This window comes from Prinia subflava, chromosome 1 (assembly GCF_021018805.1).
Source record: "Prinia subflava isolate CZ2003 ecotype Zambia chromosome 1, Cam_Psub_1.2, whole genome shotgun sequence".
Lineage (NCBI taxonomy): Eukaryota > Metazoa > Chordata > Aves > Passeriformes > Cisticolidae > Prinia > Prinia subflava.
In genome coordinates, this window is record NC_086247.1 from 47,207,849 (window position 1) to 47,234,278 (window position 26,430).

General features: G+C 40.9%; 1 protein-coding gene across 1 annotated transcript in view; it reads left to right on the forward strand.

Annotated features, from left to right (window-relative positions):
• Window positions 1-14,154: 14,154 nt before the first annotated feature.
• The window catches only part of ANKRD29 (ankyrin repeat domain 29), a 32,203-nt gene continuing 19,927 nt past the window's right edge, over window positions 14,155-26,430 (forward strand). The window contains exons 1-4 of the mRNA XM_063395379.1: window positions 14,155-14,239; window positions 19,840-19,950; window positions 21,663-21,761; window positions 23,647-23,745. Coding sequence (XP_063251449.1) covers window positions 14,219-14,239; window positions 19,840-19,950; window positions 21,663-21,761; window positions 23,647-23,745 — 330 coding nt within the window. The 5' untranslated portion in view covers window positions 14,155-14,218. The remainder of the gene's footprint in view (window positions 14,240-19,839; window positions 19,951-21,662; window positions 21,762-23,646; window positions 23,746-26,430) is intronic.

Below are 26,430 nucleotides of genomic sequence, written 5' to 3' on the forward strand. Positions count from 1 at the left end.
GGGCGGGACGAGGCGCAGCCCCGTCCCCCGGGGCGTGCGGTGCGCTGGACGGGGCGGGACGGGACGGGGAAGGGTCTCGGGGCTGGCGGGGTTGTCCCAGGTGTGTGCCCAGGCGCCCAGGAGCGGGCATGGCCAGAGGTGCCGCCCCTGGGCTCAGCTGGAGCTCTCTGAGCCTCCTCTTCCCCGCCAAGTGCGGGTCAAGATTTTTGACAGACCATGAAGAAGTATCAGAGTATGCCAGCCTCAAAATCTGCCCCAGCACATTACGTTGTGGATGCCCCATTCCTGGTGGTTTTCAAGGCCAGGCTGGATGGGGCTCTGAGCCACCTGGTCTAGAGGGAGGTGACCCTGCCCAGGGCAGGGAGGGGTTGGAAAACTAGATGATTGTAAAGGCTCCTTCCAACCCAAACTATTCTGTGATTCTCTGATAACCCCTGTTATGTCAGTAACCTGTCGTGTCACATACAGGGAGTAAAGTTAAGGCGTTCAAGCTTTCTTCACAAGCAGGGGCATCCCCACACAAAGTATACCGTGCTGCTCTCTGCAGGTCCTTAGGAAGACCCCGTGTGACTGTGCTGCAGAAATCGCAGTGCCTCTTGCCAAATTCAGTGCTCTGAGGCTGCTGGAACCGGAGCAGCCCGGGCCAGCCTCCTGCAATGCACAGCCAGTGCTCGCAGCTCCTTGTGAAATGGGTGTTCCTGCTCATCCAGGGCAGACAATGAATCTCCTGTCTTTTTAAAGCTATTTGGCACAGACTTTGGATAACACAGGAGCTGGAGGCTAAGGGGGAAGGTTAGGGAGGGAGAGGGAGGCCTAAGAACCATGTCATCCGTATCAGGATTTGCACTGATTAATGGCATTGCTATCCTAAGTTTCATACCTATTCATGTTTCCAATCCTACACATGCTCCCACATCCAGTGTTCGTTCCTCTTAACAAAATTTGAAGGATTCTGACAAAAGATACGGGTAGATACAAATGCCTACAATAGTTTAAGAGTGATTCATGTGAATTGCAAAGCATTTCATAACTTTATGAAAGCTTTGCTACATGCTGCTCAGCAGTGGCAAGGGAGATCCCTGGTGTACTGTTTCAGGAAGCACCAGCCCCAAGCTATTGATTTTGCCTACAAGATAATCTCACCACCCTTCTTTGTTTGGCTATGGCTTTAGCACACCATAGAGACACATCTGTGGGATACAATTTTTGTGTCTTCCATAATAAGAGTTGACTTTCATAAATGTAACATGCTGTCAATTCACATATATCAAATTTCATAAATGCTTTTGGCTTCTAGAGCACCTTAAAAATATTACCCTTTTACAACTGTGACGTCTCTTATTGCATATGTACATCATTCGACTTCATCAAATAGATTGCACTTCATTAGAAGTAGGAGAGGTTTGAATACAAAGAAATGTTCCATTAACCAAAATGCCACGCTATCAGATAGGACAGCCACTGGTCATTTCAAACTATTTATTGAAAAATGGTTAAATTGCAAGTATATCCTGGTGTGTATCAGTTTTTTACAAATGGAGATCTGGAAGTATCTGATGGAAGTCCAGAGCAAGCAAGTTCTTAGAAAGGCCTGCCCACTTTTTTGGGTGGTTCAGGTAAGAAACCTAGCCTCAGGAGATCCTTTGCAATCTCACTTTGAAGAGAAGATTCTTGAGAGCTGTTTGGTGGGTTGCTCACGAGAAATGCTCGTTCTCAAACAGAGAGTATTAATTTATAGGTAAGCATCACAGGAGAAAACACAACTAACATGAGCAAGAACGTAATAGTGTGGTAAAATAATGACATGTTCTTGGATCTACTTTCCTAAAAGTTAAAAATAGGGATGAAACTTTGTAAATATTCACAAAATTAGCCAATCAGATAGAAAAAGAGAGGGAGAAATTTTCCTATTCTTTCCCTCATAAAGTAGTGTTCATTTTCCTTAATGTATACCTAGATTTAAAAATATTTTGTTGGCCTTCTAGGTGATTTTTCTGTCCTTTTGTAAATCACTTATACTAAACAAGGGATTTTTTTTTAATTCAGTGTGTTTTCTAGAAATAGAGATCAAAGTGCCACCTTTTAAATTTTCTTGAAAAATCTCTAGAGAGCTCTCTAAATATGTTGGCAGATATTATGAAAAATGCAATGACAGTTTTTGCCTTTAACTCAAAATGATTGGAAAAAATGTTTAGAGGGGCATTCCCAGCAGAGGTACTCGATAACTTGATTTTTATAAAAAGTGACCAAAATTTTTATGCAGAGACCCAGCAGCTATTCAAAGCCAGAGATAATAATTTGAGTGAGGAAACAGCAGTAGTGTGGGTGTGTACATGGAGGTCATGATAACAGCCTGGCCTGGCACTAGCAGATGGAAAACTGAAATTTTTCTGTGACTTCACTGAGTTTTGGCTCACCTTAACTAATGTAGAACTTCATCCTCCAAAAAAGTCACTATCAACAATTCATGGAATAATACTTCATCTTCCCCACATGTCATCTTTTTTTGTAATTACAGGTTCCAGAAACACAGGTAAGAATTCATTAGCTGGCATCGCTCTGCAATCAGCATTTATGAGATAGTGCCCCTCTGCAGAAAACACTCTTCTTCAGCTGTCTGCCCTTTTTTCCTTCCACTAAAGCATTTCCTCCTTTTTCCTTCAGCTTTTATAAGGTTTGCTTTCCTTATTTCTTCCTGTCTGCAAGGAGTAAACTTTGTTAGTTGACTGACATTGAGCACTTTATTGAATAAATAGGCAATTGAAAATGTTACTGGGTTTCTATTGTTATAACATAAGCAGATTATGTTACATTATTATACACTATACATTCTATTTTAAAATATGTTCATTTAAAATTTCAAGTCAAGAATGTTTGAAAATTAGCCTTGCTGATGTAACTTCTGTTTCACTCTCTTATTGATATGTGCAGTACAGCCTGTCTCGTCTCATATTGCTGTTTCATGTATGTTATATTACAAACCTCCAGTGAAAATGAAACCATCAATAAATAGTCCCAGTGAGTAATATTTTTTATTGCTCACTGAGTAATTAGTGGTAATATTTAGCTCCTACTTTACAATCCCACATTGCCACACATGGTGTTATGGGAATTTGCTCTATGTTTTTGAGATAATAGTGAATCAATATCCTACCAGGTAGCCAGAAAGTCTCTCAGATTAGATAGTCCTGAGTCTCTACTCAGTGATCATCAAAGATGAAAGTGTGCATCTTGTTCCCCCATTAATGTTTTGTATCTGGCATTTTTGTTTAAGCCGATCATAATAATTTTGAGAAGAAGCTCAATACTTTACAGGAAGACTCTTCCACAGACTAAATCTTTATCAGGTAAGCACTAGAGTGTAAATACCCAACCAGAAGCTTTCAAGCTCAAAAAACGATCCCTGCTTTTATCACGGAAATAAGCCATTTATCACATCCTGTCATAAATGCTTATGCATTACTAATACTTGGTTTGTGTCTATATGTTAAACTTTCATTAGTTTTAACAACATATTTTTGCAGTAAACCTAGAGTAAAATAAAGTTATTTGCAGGCACTCTGGTGTAATAGTAAAATGGTGCAGTGTGCTGGCAAGACCAGTGTCCTCACTGAATATCATTAAATAAGATGCATTCTGTTTAAGATCATTTTAGTCTCTGCTCTTCTAACATAAGTAGCTTTTTCATCTCTCAGACATTCCTTTAGTATTTGAGGACGCTACCATGTCACTTTGAAAAAGATAAATTATCCTGTTTGTAACTGGAATAGAGGCATACAGAGGCTAGGACTGAGCTCTAAAATGCAGTTCTATCAGCAGAAACAGTTTAGAATACTACATTACACTACGTAGTGTAATTCCAAACTCAGTTACTCAGAACTGCACGTTGGTCCTGTCCTTTGGTTTGAGTTCATTTTTTCTTGTTTCTTTCACCTGTTTCTTTCTGGATTTACACACTAGGATTATACCATCCTCCTTCACAGACCACGTTTTTCTGAATGTCCTTGTGCTATGCCTGCTAGATCTTGTTATCCATCCAACTGGAGCCTCTCTTATTGTCTGTCCTCTTATCTCACATGATGCAGGTATTTCAGCTGATGCTTTTTGAACTTTTTTTATAACTAGATGGCTGCATAATGTTGCTGTGCCATTCCACTGTGCTTGTTGCATGGTAGTTTAGTTGCTGCCATTTACTTAGCATTGTTTTACAGCCTAATAGGCAGTCTGTCTTTCCTTCTGCCAGACAGCAATCTCATGTACTAAGATTTTCCTGTACATTCTGCTTCCTAAGTTTATTTGACTTAGCCTTAAAACAGAAAACCACTGTGAATACTCAGTTTCTAAGGGCCCTCAAGTTAAATTGCAACATCTGAAGAACATTCTCATCATAGCTGTTGTATGTTTTCCTATATTTTGTATTTCTTTCCTATCTCTTGTATTTCTTCAAATGTCCTGGCTACAAACAACTTAATAGTAAGCACTAATGGCTTGATGGGGTTGTGGACTAAGAAACTTTGAAATGGCTTTGTGGCAGATTGGTATTTCATGCTCTTCCACTGCAGGGAAGTGCTAAGCCAAAAGAGGAGGGAAGGTGAATGTTTGCTGCTTTACAACACTCTCCCCATTCATGGGAAGGCAAATTGCATTTTCCTGAGAAGGGAAATTAGACTTTCAAGACAAAAACATGACCTCTCATTCCTAGCCAGTGTGTAGAACTCATGACAGTCTGTCCCAGTTTTGATCTTTTTATGTTTAGTCAGTGAGTATCCTGAGGCTAGGGCAACCCTGGAAGTGAGACACAACTTCTTTGCCATCCAGTTCCAAAGAATAAGTCCAGAGGAACACTCTGGGCTATGTAGTTAAAGATATAGCTAAGAATCCCTAAGCAAACTACACTTGACCATAACTCCTGTTAACTACAGAGGGTGATACTTTTTTTTTTTTTTTAATAACCTTCTAATGGACAACATTAAAATCCATCCACTTTATTGTTTTGTTTCTTAATGGATTTCCTTCTTATTCCCAGCTTCCTGTACTCTTTTATAGAGTTGCTCATGGACTTGGAAGCTCGAAAAGAAGAAAACAAGTCTTGGTCATAAAATGGCTGATGTTTTGTGAAGAAGCACATTCTCCCTTTGGTCAGTACCCAATGACTTGTCAGTCAAACATCTGGGGAAAACTAAAATGTCAGCTCTTGTATTTTTCACATCCTGTTTTTCTATTTGCTGACATTGGTGCTATTATTGGTACTTTGGCCATCATAATAAGGGAAAACAGCATGCCACAGACTCTCTGCCACAGTACGCCAAGCAGCCACTCTTGGAAACCACTTCTTTCTAGACTGCTTTTCCTAAGAGGCTTTTTTAGCCATTGGTTAAATTAGATTGGCATTTGAATTTCATATTTTTCTCTGCCAGAATTGTCTTTGATCTGATCTCTAATAATAATAATAAGACAGTGTTTTTCTTGGGATCCTTTTCCAGAAAGGTTTTAGGTAGTGTTGCTTTTACAAAGTACCTCAAGTTTACTTCAATCTCAGCTCTAGCCTGACCATAGTCCCATCAAGTCCTTAATTTTTAAATAGAACCTTATGTTTAAATGTGATAGGAAGCCAGATTTCAGCAGTATAAACTGAGCAGACTCCAGTGTTGTATCAGTTTATGTCAGCTGAGGATCAGGCAAAAAATGTAAGTGAAAATTCAAACAGATGTAGCTTAAGAATATTATTTATTTTTATTTTTGTGACTCAGGAAATATAGTAAATTTAAAACAAATCCCTTGTGAAAGTGCTGAAAATTTAGTGGAGAATACTTTTGCTACTTTTTTTTAACACAATTACAGATTTCTGTAGCATAGACATAATGCATTACAACAATTCTCCATGGAAGAGAATGTATAAGAGTTACAGCTCTTATAAATATTTTTTTTGATAAATAGTAATTAGTTTCAGTCATGTTAATTACCAGGAGCTTCATTAGATGTGAATGTGCTTGGTAGCCCTGCTGTGGTATTATTTTGTCATTTGGGTATTTTATCATACAGTTGTATACGTATGTTCTTTAGCCAAATCCTTTCTTTTCAATTAGTGGACTGATTTTCTGATCAGCAGAGCATAAGACAGAGAAATTGAACTGACTGAGCTGTAGCCAGTAACTCAAATTTTTTACCTGGCAAGGCAAGTAGTTTCTCTCTCACATGCATAGAGTTGACTCCTATTGAACTTGCTTATGCCATGCCATGTCATCCATACCCTCAGCCCAAGGTCTCAGTCTTTTCCTCTGAGCACTTCAATTCTCACCAAGTGAGGATGAAATTAATCTACCAGGCCAGTTTTACTGAGTGGGGTGAGCTCTGAGGGCCCAGGGAGGCATCTCAGAGTCTGGACTCTGAAAGTAATGCTGCCCAACAGCTTCTGTTGTCCTCGGACAAAGTTTTTGGGACAGAGAAGAAACAGCCAAGCACACACAGTTCAGCTGGTCAGAATGGCTCCTGTGACCAAGACAGCGAGAATTTTACACTTCCATGCTAAATACAGAGCAGTTTTGTGGTTCCTGTGCAGGAACCACAATGAGGTGTGTCCCCCTTTAACAAATCTGTTTACTTAGGCTTAGGAGGATAACTAGAGTTTGGCCTGTTTTCTTACACTGAGGTTTTTCTGTCTTAGTAAATGTACACAAATCTTCCATTTACAAGAAGTTAGTTTTATTCTGTGGGCTAAAAAAAACCAGCAAGCCTTGGATAATCTGCTGTTTTTCCTACCTGTAGTAGCATTTGGGATATATCATGCATTGTTCTCACACTCATGTGACACGTATGTTTTCAGATCCACAACACTTCTCACAGTGAAGTTATATACAATAATGTACAAACAATGGCTGGGGAAAATGGATATGATATTATTTGATTTAAATATGCCTTTCTGTTTGGAGAACTTCACTAGCCATCAAGTTTAGATTGTTCATGGACTCTGCCAGTTTCATCTATGTGCACCACTATCCATTAACATTTAAGTGCCAGGTATAGGGTTGAAAGATTGCAAACTTGAACACAGGCTCATGCACTTCTCTCTGGCTGAGCAGATGGAAAATAGGTAAACAGTTAATTTCAGACTGACTCATAAAATCAACATATGCAGAGGGTACGCAGGGAAAACAAAAAGAAATGACAGATGAAGAAAGCACACTGTCACAACCTGTATACATTGTATTAAAGCAATATAACTTGAAGAGAGCAAAATTCCAAGACTTGGAGGAGAAGGATAAAAAAAATTATGAGTGTGATGTACCTGTACAGATGCTAACATAGAGATGATTGAGTTGTTTGAAGGTTGGAAGGCGTTTGCACTTAAGTGAAGATGGCATGCTGGTGCTTATACTGGACTAGAAATTGGTCTTACATGGTAGTTGTCATCCTGTCATCAATTTCCTTGACCTGTCTCTTCACATCTGTGACAAAAGTCATCAATTTGCTGTGAAAAAATGGAAAAGAGGAAGGAAAAGAGCAAACTCATTGAGAAATTCAAGTGGCAATTTGGGAATTTGTTCTCTACTACTTATTCGAGTGCAATGCTAACTTCTCTCTGATTCCCTGGTCATTAGCCCAGGCATCAGTTCACAGGTTCACGTGAAGGAAGTTAAAAACACTCTTATGGTCCCCAGCAGCTACATGTCCTTACACCAGCTTATACCAGCAAATTTGGTAGGAAGTTGGATATCATAGGAGGCCTCAGCAAGAAGGCTGTGTAGTAGGAAAAGAAAAATTGAAGATAAGAGTTCCCTAGAAGATGAATGAATACAGTTACTAACATGTTGAGTAAACTATTTCTATTAATAGATAAACTTTTCCATTTTCAGGTCCAGTTTTGTAAATCCCCCATTCTATTTTTAAAATGTTTATGGGATACATAAATACTTAATACAGTTTTCCTGATAAGTCTGCAAGATTTATTTTCAAAGTAACTTTTACTGTTTCTAATATTATCCCTATTCATTTCCAGGAGTACCTTCCAAAATAAAAAGTAACTCAAAGTACTTTCTTCATGTACTAGTTTTTGTAAAATAGACCTGTATTTTTTTAATATTATGGAAATAAGGAACAGGCTATGTAACTATTTATGCTACTGTTTAGCAAGAGAAAGATTAATGGAAATGGTAGAGATGGACCAGATGGAAAATCTTTTTGTTTATAGACTGTGTTATCAAAGTTATTGCGGATGAATTAAATGCATTTTCTTCAATATGAAGAATTTAAATTAACAATCAAAAAAAAGTGCAATATACAACTTGAAGACTGTAATGTTCCTGATAATTTCAAAATTGAAGTCAATCTATTAGCTTAGTTTTCCTTAAATTCTGCAATATTCCATCTTCAAATTAAAGTAGGTCCTGCAACAAAGAAATCAGCAAAACCAGGTTGTATTTCTTAAAGAACTACACACAAAGTGCTTCCCAAATCCTGAAATCAGGCTCACAACACAGGGTGAAAATGTGCTGGAAAGGCATGACAGCATGATTTAATCTGATGCAAGCTTATGAATTAATCCTTGGAGCTGTCACTGTGTGGTAGGAGGTACTGATTCCAGTGTCTCAAGTAGCAGATCTCCCCAAAGCTGTGTTATTGAAGTCTTTGTCTATGGAGTTTCCAGAAAGAGTAAGATTTTTGGCTTGAAATGAGCAGCATCTTTTTTGTTTATAAAGAGAAAAAATTAGGGGATTATTTCTCACCTCAGTAGCAAGGCTGTGTGTATTTCTGTGCACTTTCATAGCAGCACATTAATGGATCTGCTCTTGTGCTTTCCTGATTTAAAACTCCTTGTGCACACCAGAGAAGACTGGAAGTAAAACAGCAGTTTGCTGAATTAGTTTAGAAATGCCTCTCAGATCTGTCACTATTCCTCTTTTTAATCAAAAGACAGTTTGGACAGCAGTGATACATTGCACTCAAATTAATACCCACCTCATGGATAGCACCATCCATCTCAATGTCCTAGCATTTTGCATGCAAACTTTGGCTAAGTACATAAGCAATAATCATCTGAGACATGCAGGAGGTTTTCTCTGTGGCTGTTCAAGTGTTTCAACATGAGATGAGCAGTGCCACTCTTCATTGAAGGAAGCAAACCCAGTTACTCAGCCCCAAGTGCTGTGAAGGTGCCAAAGGGCGTCAAACCAAGAAGCAGACAAGGATTCCTTTTGGGCTGAAGAATATTCCTAGGTGGCACAGCCTGCTGGATTAGGAATGATTAATACTCCCAGGCAAGGGATGGGCAAGCCCAGGCACTACAGGGTGTATCACACTTGTTGGACATGTACAAGGTGATGACACAAGCTGTTGTCAGTAGACACAGCATGCTTAGAAAGTATCACATTTATTGTCTATGTTATGTACCATGAATTTGTCTTGTGCACCCTGAAAAAGGTCAGGCTCACCCTGTCCTTGAAATGGGTTGATGAAGCACACATAAACGAACCCACACTAAGCTGCAGTAGACAGGCCAAGGATTTCCTGATGGTTTGTGTCCCATTTGTAGGTGCTGCAGAACATCTGTAAGTCCTGGGCAAAAAGTGAGGCTTCCCAGATTCTCAGTGAATGAGAGAACACACACAGGGCACAAGACTTTGGCTACTTTTCAGGCAGGAGAGGGGAGCCGACATGGCTGTAGCAGACATCTTATTATAAGGTACTTCTTCTGTTTCAAAGATTGCACCGCAGTTTAGAGATGTCTAAGCTAGCTGTGGTAGTAGTAGCACAACAGAGGCTGTCTACTTTGCAAATACTGCAGCCTGACAGGAGCGAATCTGTAGAGCAAATGGTGCTCAGCTGTAGGCTGATGGCCTCAGCAAATGGTGCTGAGGACCTAAAGTCTAAATTGTACCCTTTTCATATTGAGCTAGTTTTAATTCAGATTAGCTCTTTTTCAATCCCAGTTGGTAGCTGCAACCCACCGGGAGTTCTTTGAGGTTGTTCAAACTGGATCCAGTGTGCACAGTACAGGATCCTTCACAATGAGGAAAGAGCACCATAGGGGAGACAATCAGGAGATTCTCCTCAGCTGAGTACTCCTCATCCAGACTAGAGCCTCATGATTCTCCTCATCCAGACTAGAGCACTGCAGCAGCTGTCCCGGAGAGGTCAGCATGAACTGATTTAGCCAGCCAAGCAGTTGGATTTGCTGGTCTATGCAGATGCCCATGCTGGCACAGCAGAACTGCTGGTGGTATCTGAGCTTGCCAGCTCAGTTCACTCCACAGCACAGTGCAGGATTTAGCCAAGATCAAGAATGATTTCAGCAACATAAAGGGTCCAAAGATGGGGAAAGAGACAAAAGTTTTAGAGCTGCTCTCTTACTGTGTGCTGGTAATTGAATCTTGCTAACAAAAACTGATGTGCAAAAACCTTATGCTGATGGTTTCAAAAGTAGTCTTTGTCTTGGTGTCATTATTTTGAGTTACAAGGCAAAAGAACGTAAGGAAGCCAAACTGAGAAGTTATTTTTAAAGATTTTGGCACAAAAGGCTTACCCGGGCCCACACAGGAGGTCATAGACAGAAACACACACAGTCCTTCAAGAGGCAATGATCCAGGATTTTGAAATCATGCAGAGAGAACTAGAGTAGTAAAGAAGATTTCTACCTTTAGTAAAATAGAAATAGAATTTGCTATTCATGGTAGCTAGCTTATTACTGTTGTTGTCTGGGTAAAATTAGGCTTCAAAATTTGTAACTGAAGCTGCTGAAGATTGATACATTTTACATTTTAAATTTCCCTTTTTTCATACTTTGGGTAAAGTAATTTATTTCTAGAAAAATATAGAAACCTATTTACATTTTAAAAATATTTAAATAACTAAATGTTAATGGAAGCAAATGTCCAAGGAAAGAAGACAATGCAGCTGAAATCAATAACATTATAGTAAGATCACCATTTGCAAAGCTTCAGAAAAAAAAAGTAAGTTACAATCAGAGAATAAATGTCACGGACCTTCATCAGTGATATTTATACAGGTGATATTGAAAGCAAAAGCACTGACATTACTGACATGCAGCCATATGGGAAATGACAAAAGCTGTTGCAGAAACGTGTTTGTCAATGCAATATCTTCTGAGTTACACAGATGCAGTCGTGTGGCATGCCCTGCAGTAAAGAGCTCTGCAGTCTGGAAGATGGCAGGTGAATTTAACAACAGGGGTTTGAGATGGGTGCAGATTCTCATGTCAGAGTTCACTGAAGTTACAAAACACACATTGACCGTCTTGTCTGCTGAAATGTATTTACTCATTTCTATACACAGCTGGCAAAGTTATATTGCTCCCTATTCACATTTCTAAATAGGTATTTGTTTGTTTATTGCTGTTTTTTAAAGCAAATAAAAATTAATGTCATCTTTGCATTAAAAATTGTAGAAGTTTAGATCACAATCTCTGAAGGAATGTTTTGTCTAACCCAAAATTTGTGCTACTTCTCTTAATCATCAATCACCATATATAGATGTGCTTGAACTGTCCTGGCTCAGGTAAGGTTTTTCTGTGACTTACACAGAATTGTTGGATCAGCTTTTAAAAGCAATAATTTAATTTGTTCGTGCAATTCATCTTAGGTAGCCTTCAGATTTGAACAAAACAACATGACTCAGGATATTTGAAATAACTGCTGTGATGAAATACTAGGTGAGAGGAATGCAGCCTGCTGCCCTGCAGATGAATTCTGCCAAGCAGCTAACAAATCTCAACCAGTCCGAGTATCTTGCAATCTTAAATAGTCTGCCAAGACTAAAGAATAGGGGAGAAGTGTAGCCCTAAAATGCAGTATTCCCATGATAGTAACAGGCATTGAGTTTGCAGGGCCTCAGGACTGAGTCTTGCCAGGTTTGCTCTCTTTAAACTTTTCTTGACCTCCCTCAACTTTGTTTTACAAGGCTTATCTCTAACAGCAGCTTTTCTAATTGAAATGAGAATTAGTTGGGTTGTAATATGGAACTGCAGACCAGTGAAAAAAGAGTCAGAGGTAAAAGCATGTTAGCAAAAGTATAAAACAGAATTATGCAGATCCTAGAAGGAAGAAGAAGATCATGAACATGAACATCATAGTCCCTGCAGTGACCAATTCCAGATGCTACAGCTCACCATAACATCCCAAACCACCAGCACCAGAATGAAACCACCAACTCTGAGATCTAGCAGAGCAGGGGAAAGGTGAGGATAACATCCAGAGAAGAGTGAAAACTAGGAAGTGTATATAGGTTTTAACTGTAATGTTATTAATACTGGTTTTTTTCTCTGTATAGACTTTTTTCTTTTTCTGCTAGAATTACATCTGCTCTAGTAATGGTTCTTATATTAGACTGTTAAGATTCATTTTGCCTCTTTGCCCATAAACAAGTGTAACAATAAACAGAGTTCTGCATCAGAAAACATTGTTTCTACATGCTTTCTGGGATAAACTTTCAAAGGATCACTAAAAAGGAACATACCTTATATATGTATTTCTGTATTCAGCTGTCCTGACAAATTACTGTACCTAAATAGGAAAACAGAAAAGTCACAGGAGACCATGCACAACTGAAAACAGGTGCAATTTCAGATTTTTTTGGGATATTAAGAAAAGCACTTTAAATTTTTTCCCCTGACACATAAGATAAATACAGACACCTCCCCCCCCCCCCTCCATACAATATTGCTTTCCTCTCCTTTTTTGTTGTTCATCCAGATAATTCTTTGGTGTTTTTCTGGTCATAAAATTTAATATTTGGGCTGATGAATGTGAAAAGTTTGGCATGTTATTCACAACAGATTGAATAAACACAGGGATTTTCCAAGGGTGAGGTAGGGAGTGTGTACAGATCAGTAATATTTTCCTCTTTCAGCAGACAATCATCACTGTGCGACTGGATCAGAGCAAGGATGACTCTCAGCTATGCAATTGGCTGAATTTATTTGGTATTTTTAAGATTAAGAAGCAACCTGAGTGATCATCCAGGACTGTATGATCTCAGTAATTAAGGTTCACACCAGGCCATGCATTCTGAGATGAGCTGGTGCTATTAGCACCTTTCATCTGCTTGCCTCCCGTTTGTTTTACTGTATGCACAGATGCACAGATGAACATTGCCTCAGGAAAGAGATCTGCAGAAACCCCTTCACTTGCAGATTTGTAGAATAAGCTATTTGGATCTCAGCACAAGTATTTTCTCTCAATGCACACGCATAATTTTCCTGTGAATGGGATTTATGTGTGCACATCAAAAGAGGAAAATCCCTAAGGGCTCAGTTTAAACCAACAATAGCAAAGAAATTCAGGAATCTCTCACCAGAGCATGCCCTGCTTTGCCTACTTTATATCACGAAGACTTTGAATGAAATCTGTGGCAGCCAGGCAAAACAGGACATGAATTTGCTTTATGGTTGCTCATTTTTAAAGGCTTAAAACTAAGCCCTTAAGAACTTACTGGCTTCCTAACGAGAGCACATCAGCCGTGGGAGATAGTGTTGGTGTTAGCTGGATGCTTGCAAGGTGAGGGAATGCTCACCCCCAGCACAGGTTTGGGTGGCAGCACCGTGGGTGTACTCACAACATTATCTTTTAACAGGTTTTTCCTAGATATGAAGGGAAGGAGCTGTGAAATACAAAAGTGGTGCTATGCAGGTGACATTAGCACCATGATGAGGCTAGGGCTGTGGTGAGGGTGCTTGGGGTTTGGGCCATGTCAGTGCTGTTCCTGAGCTGCAGAGGCCTGATCTGGAGGTCTGAACCAGAGGCTGAGTGGTGTGGGTCCCCCCACCCTGGGGGCTGCCTTCTCAGGATGCTGCTGGAGCAGGGGCCCATTTTAAATAACCACTACTACTACTGACAAAAACAACAATAATCATTAAAAGCAACAAAAATGACAATAAAATATATTTTCCTGTAATTATATAAAATTGTATGCTGTTATAGTATGTGTTCGAATAGAATTCATTCTATTCGGCTAAATAACAAGAACAGTAGCAATGATAATGATAATGATAATGATGGTGGTAATAATAATAATAATAATACCAAACTCCCTTCCCGCCCCAGAAAGGACCCTTACAGAGCAATAGTAGTCGGGGCCCCACGAGCAGAAGGTGCTGCGGGAGGGAGGCGCCGGCCCCGCGCCCCGCCCCGGCCCCGCGCAGCCCCGGGCGCGGAGCGGCGCGGGCGGGCGGGCGCGGAGCGGCGCGGGGCGGAGGCGGAGCGCTGCGATGTGCAGGATGTCCTTCAAGGTGAGCCGGGCGCCTCAAGGGGAGAGGGGCGGGGGGATGCGCCTCTGGGTTCCCGCTTTGCGCTTGTCATGCCGGCAGCCCGCGGAGTGCTCTGTCGCATCCATGGATTTGGGGATTGATCGATTTTATTTTTTTAGGGAAAACGAGGGTAGTGTAGGGCGGGAGGAAAGGAAACAGTCGCTCCCGGGCTTTGGGGTGCCCCGGGAGTGCTGCGGTGGCAGGTGATGGAGCGGGCGCCTTTCGCAGCTGACCGCCCCAAGGGGTGCGTGCCCCGTGTTACATAAACTGCGAGCCTCCGCGGAGCTTTGCGCTGGCTCTGGGGTGGCCGGGCTCCGTGCTGTGGGTTTTGGTGCAGTCAGGAGCCTCCTCCTCACTTTCACGACCATCTCCGCTGGTGCTGGTTGTGTAATAGTTAGGAGGCAGTCTTTATCCGTGCTCTTCCTTTCAGGTTGTGGTGGCCACTGAAGCCAGGATGGTTCGTTCCCTTTGCCAGCTGTGATTCCTGTCACTTTTTGTACTTCTTCCATCCAAACCCACGCAAAGGCAGTCATTTCAAAGGACTAATAAAAAGGATTAATAAGATGATTTGGCAAAGAGGGAAGCAAGCAGCACTTTACTAATGATGTTAACAGATAATATTTATGATGGATGTACATCTTCTCTGTTATGCACTTCCTGGATGCTGTGCTTGCCCTTCTCTTATTGATCAGCAGCTCAGTGCCAGTCCTTTGCCCTACTGCTTGTGTTGCATTTTTTGATCTGGTGGATTATTCCATGTACTTGCCTCACTCCAGTCAGGGTATCTCCCCCCTGGAATGCTGTGTTTCAGTGGCACCGTGTCAGTTCAATGGTGGTGCAGCAGGTGGTTCCCACCTGCAGCTAAAGCCCTCCCGGGGCAGGCAGCAGAGAACCTTTTCTCCAAGGGCAGCACAGTCTTACACTTGATGGTGAAATCATAGAATGCCTTGGGCTGGAAGGAGCCTTCATGTTCCAGACCCCTGCCGTAGGCAAGGACACTTTCTGCTAGAACAGGTTGCTTAAAGCTGCATTCAGCCTGACCGTGGACACTTCTAGGGATGGGGCATCCACAGCTTCTCTGGGCAACCTGTTCCAGTGCCTCACCACCTTCACAGTAAAGAATGTCTTCTTAATATCCACTCTAAACCTACCTCCTTTCAGTTTAAAGCCATTTGTCCTTGTCCTATCACTGCATGCCCTTATAAAAAGTCTCCATCTCTCTTGCAGGTCCTGTTTAGCCACTGGAAGGCTGCTCTAAGGTCTCCTCAGAGCCTTCTCTTCTCCAGGCTGAGCAGCCTCAATTCCCTCAGCTTGTCTTCACAGGAGAGGTTCTCTAGCCCTCTGATCTTCTTTATGGTCCTCTTCTGGATTTGCTGCAGCAAGTCCACATCCTTGTGTTGGGGGCCTCAGAGCTGAACATAGGACTCCAGTCTTACCAGAGCAGAACTGAGGAAGAGGATCACTTTCCTCAACCTGCTCGTCTTGATTCTTTTGATGTAGCCCAGGATACACTTGGCTTTCTGGAGTGCAGTCTCTGTGATCATCCCCTTTTTGGTGCTGCACTGGTCTCACACCTTGTTTCTTTTTTTCCTTAGTTGTTCTGTCCCTTCATTCTGTCTCTGTGAGTTTTTTCCCACTTTCATTACTCACAAGTATCCACGCTAAGAGCCCCATGTTCCTGGTGATGGCAGTTTCTTCTTGCTTTTTTTATCTTTTTTTCGCCTCATTGTTTATTTGACTTGTTCTTCAGGTCTCACTTTCTGTTCTGTCCCTATCAGCTCCTTTTCTGTGCCCCATTTCTCACATTGTATTCCCTCAAGTATTCCTGTTCCAAGTAGCTCACTGCTTTCCCCTCCCTCTGGAGAACTGCAGACCATACCTTCCTCACTGTGTTTTCTCTCCCTTTCCTGTGACATTTTATTTGTAATTTTCTCTTTCTATCAGAAGATCATGAACTTAACTTGGATTCTTACTACCTATTTGCCACTGGCTGTTCCCATTTTCCATCTTATTATCCTACTTACCCATGGCATAGCATTTATCTTTCTTTCTTACACAAATATCCTCTCTTCTACCACATTTTGCCTGCCTAGTTCATTTATATATTGAACTACCTTTCCTTTTTATCAGGATCCTTCATGTAGGATATATTGCTATCTAATAAAGAACTCTGCTCCTAAGTTGCACTAGCCTTTTCCACCATGCTTGGTCTTGATTTCCAGTTCTTCTTAAAACTTTTTACTCAGTTCTTCCTTCCCATTAGGACTGGCTTGGAAAGTAAGAAAGAAAAGAGAATTTTCTGGTCTTTTACCAGCACAAGGAACAAGTCAGTGGGAGGACTAGCATTCTGTTTCTTCTTTCTTTTCTTTCTCTCTGTCTGTTGCCTCTTTTCTTTCATCTGCAAGATCCTTGTTTAAGAACTGCACTCTTCCTCCTCCTCAGAGGTCACCCCACTGTCACCTGCCCTTTCTCTGCAAACAGCAAATCAGAGGTAGGGCAGGGAGCAGGAGCTGGAGGTCACAGCATTTAAATTATACTTTCTCCCTCAATATTCCTGAAATGATACATTAGCACAATTCATTTTTTCTGAATCCCTGCAAAGAAATGGTTTTGTCAGATATATAATACATATTTTCCTCTAGGCAATTTTTGAAAAAGCGTTTTTTCTAATGTCAATACAGCATGAATATAATGCCTGCTTTTCATCTTTGGGCTCTCATAAAAGGATAAAAACAATTAAAATTATTAGCACAGCCAGATTTTAAAATAAGACTTTAGAGAACTTGATGAAGTGAAGGAACTTTTATCCTGAAAGATGCTGGCACAAGTGACATAATGAAACAAGCAATTTTCATGGAAGCTATTAGCTAATCATTTGCAAATGTTTATTACATTCTGCTCCCAGACTGTCAGTGCTGAGTATTAGTTGTTTACTTAGAGGATGCTTTGGCAGCTGTCTAGCTTTATGATAAGAATTACATGAAAATTTTGTCCAATTAATCTCTTGAAGTTCAACATTACCTCTCCCTAGTATGATGAGACAAGACTCAGTAAGTCTGTAACCAAACAGCAGCAATCACATCCTGCAGCTGTAAACCCATTTATTGCTCAAAAATAATTCAATTAATTGGATTATTAAACCCAGAGTGCCATCTTACATTTTGCCTACCAGTGATGTCAGTATTGCTGATGAAAATGAAGAGCACAGAGATATAAACTGCCACATGGTATACAATGAGGCTGTTCTTGTAAGATGCCCAGATCATCTGAATGATTTTGCACTTTCATTCACCTTAGCAGGTAAAATAGCTCAGATTTGCATCTGATTTTTTTTAATCTAATCACTGGATGGTTGATGGTCTGAGTGTGCTGTATACTCTACTTTTATACAAGGAATCCCAAGCAATGCAAGGGCACAAGGGGAAGTAAGAATGCTTAATAGGAGTCAGTACAAATAGGAAAAAAACTTAGTTATGTGTCCTTGGAACACTGAAGAGTTCTTCCATTCCTTGGGTCTGATCCAAAGTAAAAGGACAACTCTGCTGGAGAGCTACTGTAGGACTTACAGGGGAGGAAAAAGAGGTAGGAATTTATGACTCATAAGCCCAAAGACTTTGAACTTCTACTTCCCCTCCAGGGCCACACTGGACATTTAGTTCTTTTCTCTTCTCACATGAACTGGTGAAAACAGGTAAGGAATTCCTGAATATGGATTCCAGTTCCTGCCTACCTGACCAGTGAAAGTAGTGGTGTATGTTGAGTCATAATAAAATTCAGTCTGCTATTGAGCCCTTGTAGTGAAAACTGGGGTGGATTAAATAAATCTTTCCCTATATGGATGTATTGCCATACCTCTAAGCTTCCTGAAACTTTAAGGGATAGTTTGGGACAATAAAGGGTGAGGAATTTGATTGTCCATTCTGCAAGGTCTAAACATAATTCTTTTGCAATAGCTTTCCAGTGAATATTATAATAACAAAGCCAATAAGACAATATTTCTAACTGCCAGCTCTATAAATAAATATCTATCTAATAAATCAGAGCAGAAAGGGCAATATGAACTTCTGTGTGTTTAGGTCAATTGTTTGCTTTTACAAAAAAATTTCAGTGGTTCTAAGGGTAAAGACAGGAAGATAGTACAGTGTTGCCAGCAAGGAGGGTATAAACCACTGTCTCTACTTTAATCAACATTATCTACAGATTCTCCAGGGAAATGCAATAGGTGTGAAAAGAAGATCAGAATTTAGCTAATTGTGCTTGCTAAAATGTTCAGACTCCTGCCCCTGTGTGTGCTGGTACAAGAAATACCACTATCAATTTGTAGGAAGTGACTTGTAATTTATTGAATGGTTGGAACATCTCTCATCTGAAACAGCTGCCAATTTTCCAGCCTATTAATATTAAAAATGCAACCCATGGAAAGTGCTCACTTTGACAGACCTGAGATAGATTCATATTCATGATTTTTGTGTCTGCTGGTTTCAGCAAAGTTTATTGTCTTCCTGTCAGTGAAGGAAGCAATTTAAACTGTGCTGTATATGTGCATTTTAATTATAAAGCATAAAACTATTGGATCCTGATTCCCTGCCACATTACATGTGCGCATTGACATTTAGACAAGAGATGCCTATGTCATTTCTGAAGCTGAATGATGGACTTTTATATCTACTCTGCACTCTCTTTGGGTTATCCTGAAGGCAGGGTTCACTGGAAAGCAATGCCCCTGGGTATTTTTGACTCTGCTTTGGGGTGACTATTGGTGAAGTGGTGCTTTACTCCTTTGTAAGTGGTTTGGGCCCTTATTAAAAAATCAGCAGCATGAGCCTGCTCTAGGATATGTATCATTGCCATCACAGTGTTTCCCCCCACACTTCACCCTTGACAGTGTTTACCTGCCAAGGCAGAATATTGCCAGCTGTCTGTGTTGATTAGATAAAGAGGGTAGGAGCAAAGTCCATGTCTTTTTTTTCTGTCCTTTTCCTGTGCTGGAGCAGTCATCATTCACTCCTACCCAGGAGACATTGCACATGCCCACAGTCACAGGGTGTTAATTACAGGCAGGAGGTAGAACAAGCAGTCTGGGAGATGCATGAGCAATACTTTTCCTGTATTGGAACTTTGCGTGCAGAAAAGAAGGAGATAACAGGGAGCTAATCTGAAACCCAAGAGGATGTCCTGGAGCAGGACATGGCAGCAGGATGCTTCAGCCTAGCTGTGGCCAGCCCCACCACAGAAGCAGACAATACAGGCATGCCCAAGTAGATTGTTTTCTGTGATGTTTCTCTGTGGATGTGGCCTAGCATCATCATTTCTCATTACAGAGCAATCTAAGAGACACAGCCTGCCATGGACACAAGGAAGACTTGAAATAACACAAGGAAGCACAGGAGGACTGGTCTCTTTAATTGCAAAAGGAAATGAAATTAGCTTCCTTTCAGTGCTCTGGGTTTGAAAGAACAGCACACTAAGCTGAAACTTGCCTTGCTTGAATGCAGAATGTATGCAATGTGTACGCTTGCCCAATGTATTTTCCAATGTGATTTATTTCTGTTTTTTTTTTTCTTTTTCCTTCTTTGCACCAGAAAGAAACACCACTTGCCAATGCTGCATTTTGGGCTGCAAGAAAAGGAAACCTGGCTCTCCTCCAGCTGCTGCTGAACAGTGGGCGAGTAGATGTGGACTGCAAAGACAGCGTATGCACACAATGCACCTACAGCCACAGCACTCATTTGGCATCCCTTTCCATAGCCCACCGTGCAGAGGGTGTAGTAGGGATCTAACATGAAACATATGAATGTCTCATGGTACTTCTGGATGATTTAAAACCTTCTCCTGTCAGTAATCAAGCTTGAAACAGGTTAAAATAGCGTGATGATTTACATCAGCGGCAAGGGGTTAAGAATTTGCCAGCACTCAAAAATGTGTCTTACATAGTTATTTGTGGTGCTGACATTAAAAACACAGATCCTAGCACCTCGGGCTTCTCTTTGCAAAGAAATGTCATGGTAGTAATAGATCACAGGGAAGAGCTGGCTCAACTGAGCCCAGGTAGCAATGATTCTGTCAGCGAGCAGACCTTCTCATAATCAGAACAACTGCTGGCCTCCTAAATTCTTCCTCCTCCACCTAATCTCTGGACTGGGCACCAATGTGAAGGCACAAGACTGCCAAGCAAGAGGAGCCCAGACACATGACATATATCATGGGAATTTCCTTACTGTAATTGACATGGGTGGAAATCAGTTTTGAGATTAGAAATGGGTTAATAACAGATAATGAATAGGTCTTTCTATTCTGCCTACAACACATGGTGAGATACGTGATTATGTTAAGCTGTGTCAAAGAGCAAGGGGAAAAGGAGGTTGAGAAGTTCCAGGTTTCTTTTGTTTGGCATTGGGACTGACTGACAAGGAGTCATGCTGGTGTTGGCAAGGATTAATGCCACTTCCAGCCCGAAACATGAACTTGCTGCAGCTTCTCTCACTTTGAATACCTTCAAAGTGTAAGAGATCTTCTAAGCCCATTGACTTTAACCTTTCTTTTCATTTTCATTTCATTTTTGCCCTGTAGGCAAGTATTTGTCCTACAGAACTTCTGGAGCTGGTGCTATGACTGTTCTTCTGACAAGGGTGGGAAGGTTGTTCAAATGGAGGCTTGTAGTAAACAGGACAGAGATCAGGATGAAAAAATAAAGTCATTACTGTCCATTTTTCTTAAAAGAAAGCTAACTTCGGACAAGAACTTTCACACTGCACTGCATTAATAATTGTATCAGACATATACATTTTCTAGACTAAATTATATTTGTACAATTACGACCGCATGTTTCTTTTTTGTAATGTCACCCATTCCTTCTTTAAATTGAGCTGTTGTGTGTGAATGGTTTTGAAGGATGTGTTTCATCCTTATGCTTGTGGTTTCTGCATATTGTCCATACAGTGCCTACATATAAATCCTACTTTGTGCACTGAAAGTGACCTTATAGTGTACTGAGGTAGTTGAACACAGATTTCTGTACAGGAAGTTCTCTCTTATGATGTGAAGAGCCATTGAGTGAGTTTGCTGTCATTATTTGGATAGGGAATTACTGCTAAAGTCATCCAGCCCCTTCTCCTGACTATGACTCAGAATTCTAAGTGACTCAGCTGAGTCACTCAGCTCCTGTGTCTGAGGTTATTCTTCTGGAAATGATGCACAGAACTTTGGGATTCTCTATTAAAAAGAGAATAAAAAGCTGTTTAGAAACAAACCCTATTCTTTTTATACTTGTTGCACTTATTTTGGGACAATAAGGTATGGTAAGCTCCCTCCAGCTTTTTGGCAGAGATGCTGTCTCATCTAGACAGCCTGATTCATTGCCATAGGTGTCTGTTGAAGGTACTGACTTGTTTTTCCTTACTCCCAGCTTGGCACAACAGCTCTGATGGTAGCATCTTACTATGGCCACATAGATTGTGTACGGGAATTGGTGTTGCAAGGAGCAGATATCAATCTGCAGAGAGAGGTAGGATTCAAACAGGGCTTGATTAAGTGACTGTTGGTTTGTTACAAATGATAAGTGTTGTCTGCTGCTTGTTGCCAATTGTTTCTTTGTCACTTGCTGTATAGTGTATTTATAACACATATACCAGGCTCTGTTCTGAGGACATCAGAGAATCAGATATCTGGAGTTTGCAATAGAAGATCAGATGCCAGAGGTACATTTATAATAACTCATCAAACATTTTCAGCACATCTGGTCGGTGAGGGTCAGTTACATCTGGGATGTAAGCCCCCAGGGTTATGCCATTTACGTATTTGCAGTTTTACTTTTTGGCACAACAATTAACAGCTCTCCAGATGGGATAGATAATAATACCTTTACCTTTGACTTGCAGCCTGGTTATTAAAATGGAGTGGGTGCCATTGCTAGCACAGGGATTATTTTTGACTCTGTATGTTTTGGAGTTTCTGCCTTTTAGTCTGAGCCAACTCATCTGTAGCAGTCACACAGCTTTATCACTTGTACTCTTCCCTGCATCTCTGCTTGGCATTCAAGGCATGTCTTGCACCATGACATCAGCATAGAAGGGACATCAGCACCTGATTTTTTTGGGGAAATTGCCTTTCACTCATAATCCATGCAGATGGTTGTAAGGATTGCAGTTGCTCTGGTCTGCATGTTGGCTGTGCGAAGAGCAGAATTGCTCTGGGACAGCCACTGGTTTTAAGAGATGAGCAGTTTAAGGAGGGCATGAAGTTATATGGGATAGTGGCAGGTCATGCAGGATAGCAGTGTGCTCATTGTTCCAACAGTACAAGCCAATGTTACTTTCCTTGGTTACCTGGAACCAGAGCAATTATCTCATGCTGACATCTGCATGTGACTGAGTCAGTGAATGCCATGTTTGACAATGTAGGTGTCTTTGCACTTACTGGCCTAAACTTGCTCTAACCATGGTTGTCAGTGTCTTTCAATGGGGTCCTGTTCTAGCAAAACATGTACTAAAATATGTCCCTTCCCTTAGGTAAACATTACTTGGAAAGAAGCAACAAAGGAAAAGTTAAGAACAGCTTTATGGAGCTGCTCTTGATTATCACTCAGGAAATACTGATTCAACAGGCCAACAAAAAGAAAAACACTGAATCCAAAATCACTGTGTTGCAAAAAGGAGACAAAACAGATGAAGTTTAAGAAGTAGAGACCAATGGCACTGTTCTGCAAATTAATGCAGTCACTCCAACCAGTGCTCTTGTGCTCTGAAGTTGTGAAGCTTGGGGAAGTGAGAGTCCCAAGGAGAGCAGGCTCTGAAATGGTCTTAATGGCACCACGTACTATTGTAAAGGCTTTGGGCACTGGAGTGGATTTCACATGTAGCTCCCATTTCCTCTGCTTTCTACATGGGGTGAGAGAGCCTAAGGTTAGGAAAGCCTCTTCCTTCCTTCCTTCCTTCCTTCCTTCCTTCCTTCCTTCCTTCCTTCCTTCCTTCCTTCCTTCCTTCCTTCCTTCCTTCCTGCCTGCCTGCCTGCCTGCCTGCCTGCCTGCCTGCCTTCCTGCCTCCCTGCCTTCCTGCCTTCCTGCCTTCCTGCCTTCCTGCCTTCCTTCCTTCCTGCCTTCCTGCCTTCCTTCCTTCCTGCCTGCCTTCCTGCCTTCCTGCCTTCCTGCCTCCCTCCCTCCCTCTCTCTCTCTCTCACAAATATATGATGCTGGACAGATTTGGACAGATTTTTCAGTACAATGGGAAGAAGACTGAGTTGATACCTGGTGTCCTCTGGAGTCTTCAAATTCATCATGTCTTTTCAGCTGATATTCAACCGATTGAGCTCAATACTTTTTAATTTGAAATGTCTATACTTCAATCAAGTGTGTTACGTATTTGTTATGCTTTTAATCCATTTTTCCTTTACAGTCAGGTGCAACTTCTCTGTTCTTTGCTGCACAGCAAGGCCACAACGATGTAGTGAAGTTTCTCTTTTCATTTGGAGCCTCCACTGAATTTAAGAATAAAGTAAGATGATTGGTCTATTTTTGCATGCTGATACATTCTGACAGTCAAGGCTGGGTTTCTTGTATTCACGTGAAACATGACAGGGCAGCATTAAAATGATGAAGTTTCCTCACGTGAACTTTTTTTGAGTAATATGAGTAATGCAACACATTGTGAAATATTAACTCTGGACTAGCTTTGCCTACCTAGACTTAGTGGCATAAGTTCATCAAGGTCCCTTGATAGTGATATCAGTCTTTACTCATAAGCCATCCCCCAACAGAAGATCAAAGAGTCTTTTTGTACATACCAGGTAGGTATTTAGGTGTTTATGTACTCTGATTGCATAGAACTTATATTTCATCAACACTCTGCATGACACATAGGCTACATAAGAGTATAATGCTTTCAGTCCTCCGTAAATTCCCAATTTCCCATCTGGGACAAGAAGATGAAATGCACCTCAGAGCTTTTATTTCCTTGTTCAGGCAGGTTCTTTTCCAAAATCTTCTTAAAATACCCAAAAGCACAGGTGGTAGGGCCTGGGTTCCTCACCTCTCATGGAGTCAACCACAGCAAGATCAGCAGTTCATCACTGACAGCAGTACATCAACACAGCTTTTTTTGCCCGAGGCAGTATTAGCACTTCTGCTTTCAGCAAACATGGGGGAAAGCAACATATTTTCATTGAAGATACGTACCCTTTACACACTGGCTACAATTTGAAGCGTTCCCATAATCTGGGGAGGAGGACACTGGCCAGTCACTTACCCTAGGATCTCTAGGGATGTCTTTGAAGAAGCAATAGTTCTTACCCCACAATAATCAATTTCTCAAGATATTTTAGTCTGTGATTTGAATGATTCTCTCAATCCATACCTGTTTTCTGGAGTCCCTGGAAAGATAGGGTCTAAATATTTAAGGGAATTGGTGGAACATCAGAAACTCAGCTCCAGGAGCTAACATTCCTGATGTTTTGTGGCCAGAGTTCACACATGCCCATAGAGTAGGATTCTGATACCCCAGGGAGCTGTGCTTGTGGTGAGCCACTCTCTGACCACAGCAGCAATCAGTAATAAAAGCATGAATGAAATTGTGGCTGTTTAATGCAACATGGAGTGCAGCTGTGAAACTTGGCAATGCAGGGGATGGCAGTGTTAAATACAACAGCTGTATCCTAAAGTACTGGACAATCTCATGTGGGATAAATTTATTGGGTAAGGTTGCACATTAAAATAAATGTTGCTTCTCTGCCTTTTATTTCAGGGTGTGGATGGGGGTTAGCAAGATTCAGAGGGGTCACCTTCCCTTGCATTCAGCTGGCAGGTCAGAGAATCAATACCTCATTCTGTCTAGAGGGACAGTTACATCTTCACTCAATCTTTCCACAGCCTGTAAACTAGGCGTTTGTGAAGAGGCCAGGATTTGATCCAGGAGGTGAACAGCAGGCTTGAAATTGTCTGATCCTTTATGACAATATACAATCTTTTATGAAGCATGCAAAATATATTGATGTGAAACGCTAGGACAGATAAAAGAGAACAAAGATCTAAATTATAAAAGAATATTCCTGTGTTCAGCTGCTCAGCTGCTCCAAATGGCTTCCATCTTTGGTCTACTGTTGCTCACCTTGAAACTTTAATTCTAGTCCCTCTTTTCCTGCCTGCCTCTGCTTCCAAACCCAGATGCCAATCCCAAGTATCTTTTAAACTGCTGGTTGCTCTTCCTTTCCAGGCCACAGCTTTCTGCTACGTCCAGACAAGCTGGTTGAAAGATAACACCAGCCCCCAATGGAAGTAACATGGGAAAGTGGTGTGTGATGTACATGTGAGAGGATTTTCCAGCAGCATGATCCAGCATGTGCCTGGGCAGGAGGCACCAGTCAGGTGTAGTAAATGGACAGTCCGCATCTTCCACTGGCCCGCTAGTGTGGCTTTGTATCAGTTCAATCTTCTGATTTAATAATGTGGTTTTCATAGCTTGGAATAATTCCATCAGTCTGCTAACAGGTGACCAAGGTGACAGGCTCTGCCATCTCTCCCAAACCCCAGAAACAATATAATTGATAAAATATGCCTTTTCAGGTTAGGGACAAGGCCTTTTCTCACTAAGACACTCATCTGGGAGCAGCACTGGGAAAGATATGGCTGATCCAGTTTTTAAAGGGTAGTGCAAAATGAATCCATTTGCAAAGAATATATATATAGTTCTATTATAAATTATGACATGTATTTGGAATAAGCACACAATTTGAATGTATTCTAGAAAAAAGAGACTTTAACTAAGGAAATGCAAAGCCCAACATATTTTTCATGCACTTATCTGTAAATGGTGATTACTGTGTTTGTTACTCATATATGAGAATTCCGGAGAACTATCTTAATACAGGCATACAATTCTTGCTAAGTCTTGCATCATTAGAATTGATATTTGCTATGGCAGATAAAGTAAAACTATTCTAAAATAGTGTAATAAAGTAATTGGCAATAAATGCTGATGTTCTAAAGAGACTGAATAGTACTATTGACAGTTAATTATTACATAATTATTACATATAATATTAGTTATTAATATTATTCTGCATTGCCCCAGTCTGGCATCCATAGAAATATTTAACATAGGTTGAAACGTTTTTCTTTTGTTCTGATAGATGTGATAAGCATGTGAGTTCTTAAAAAAGCTGGTGGCACGTTTTCTGAGCAGTAC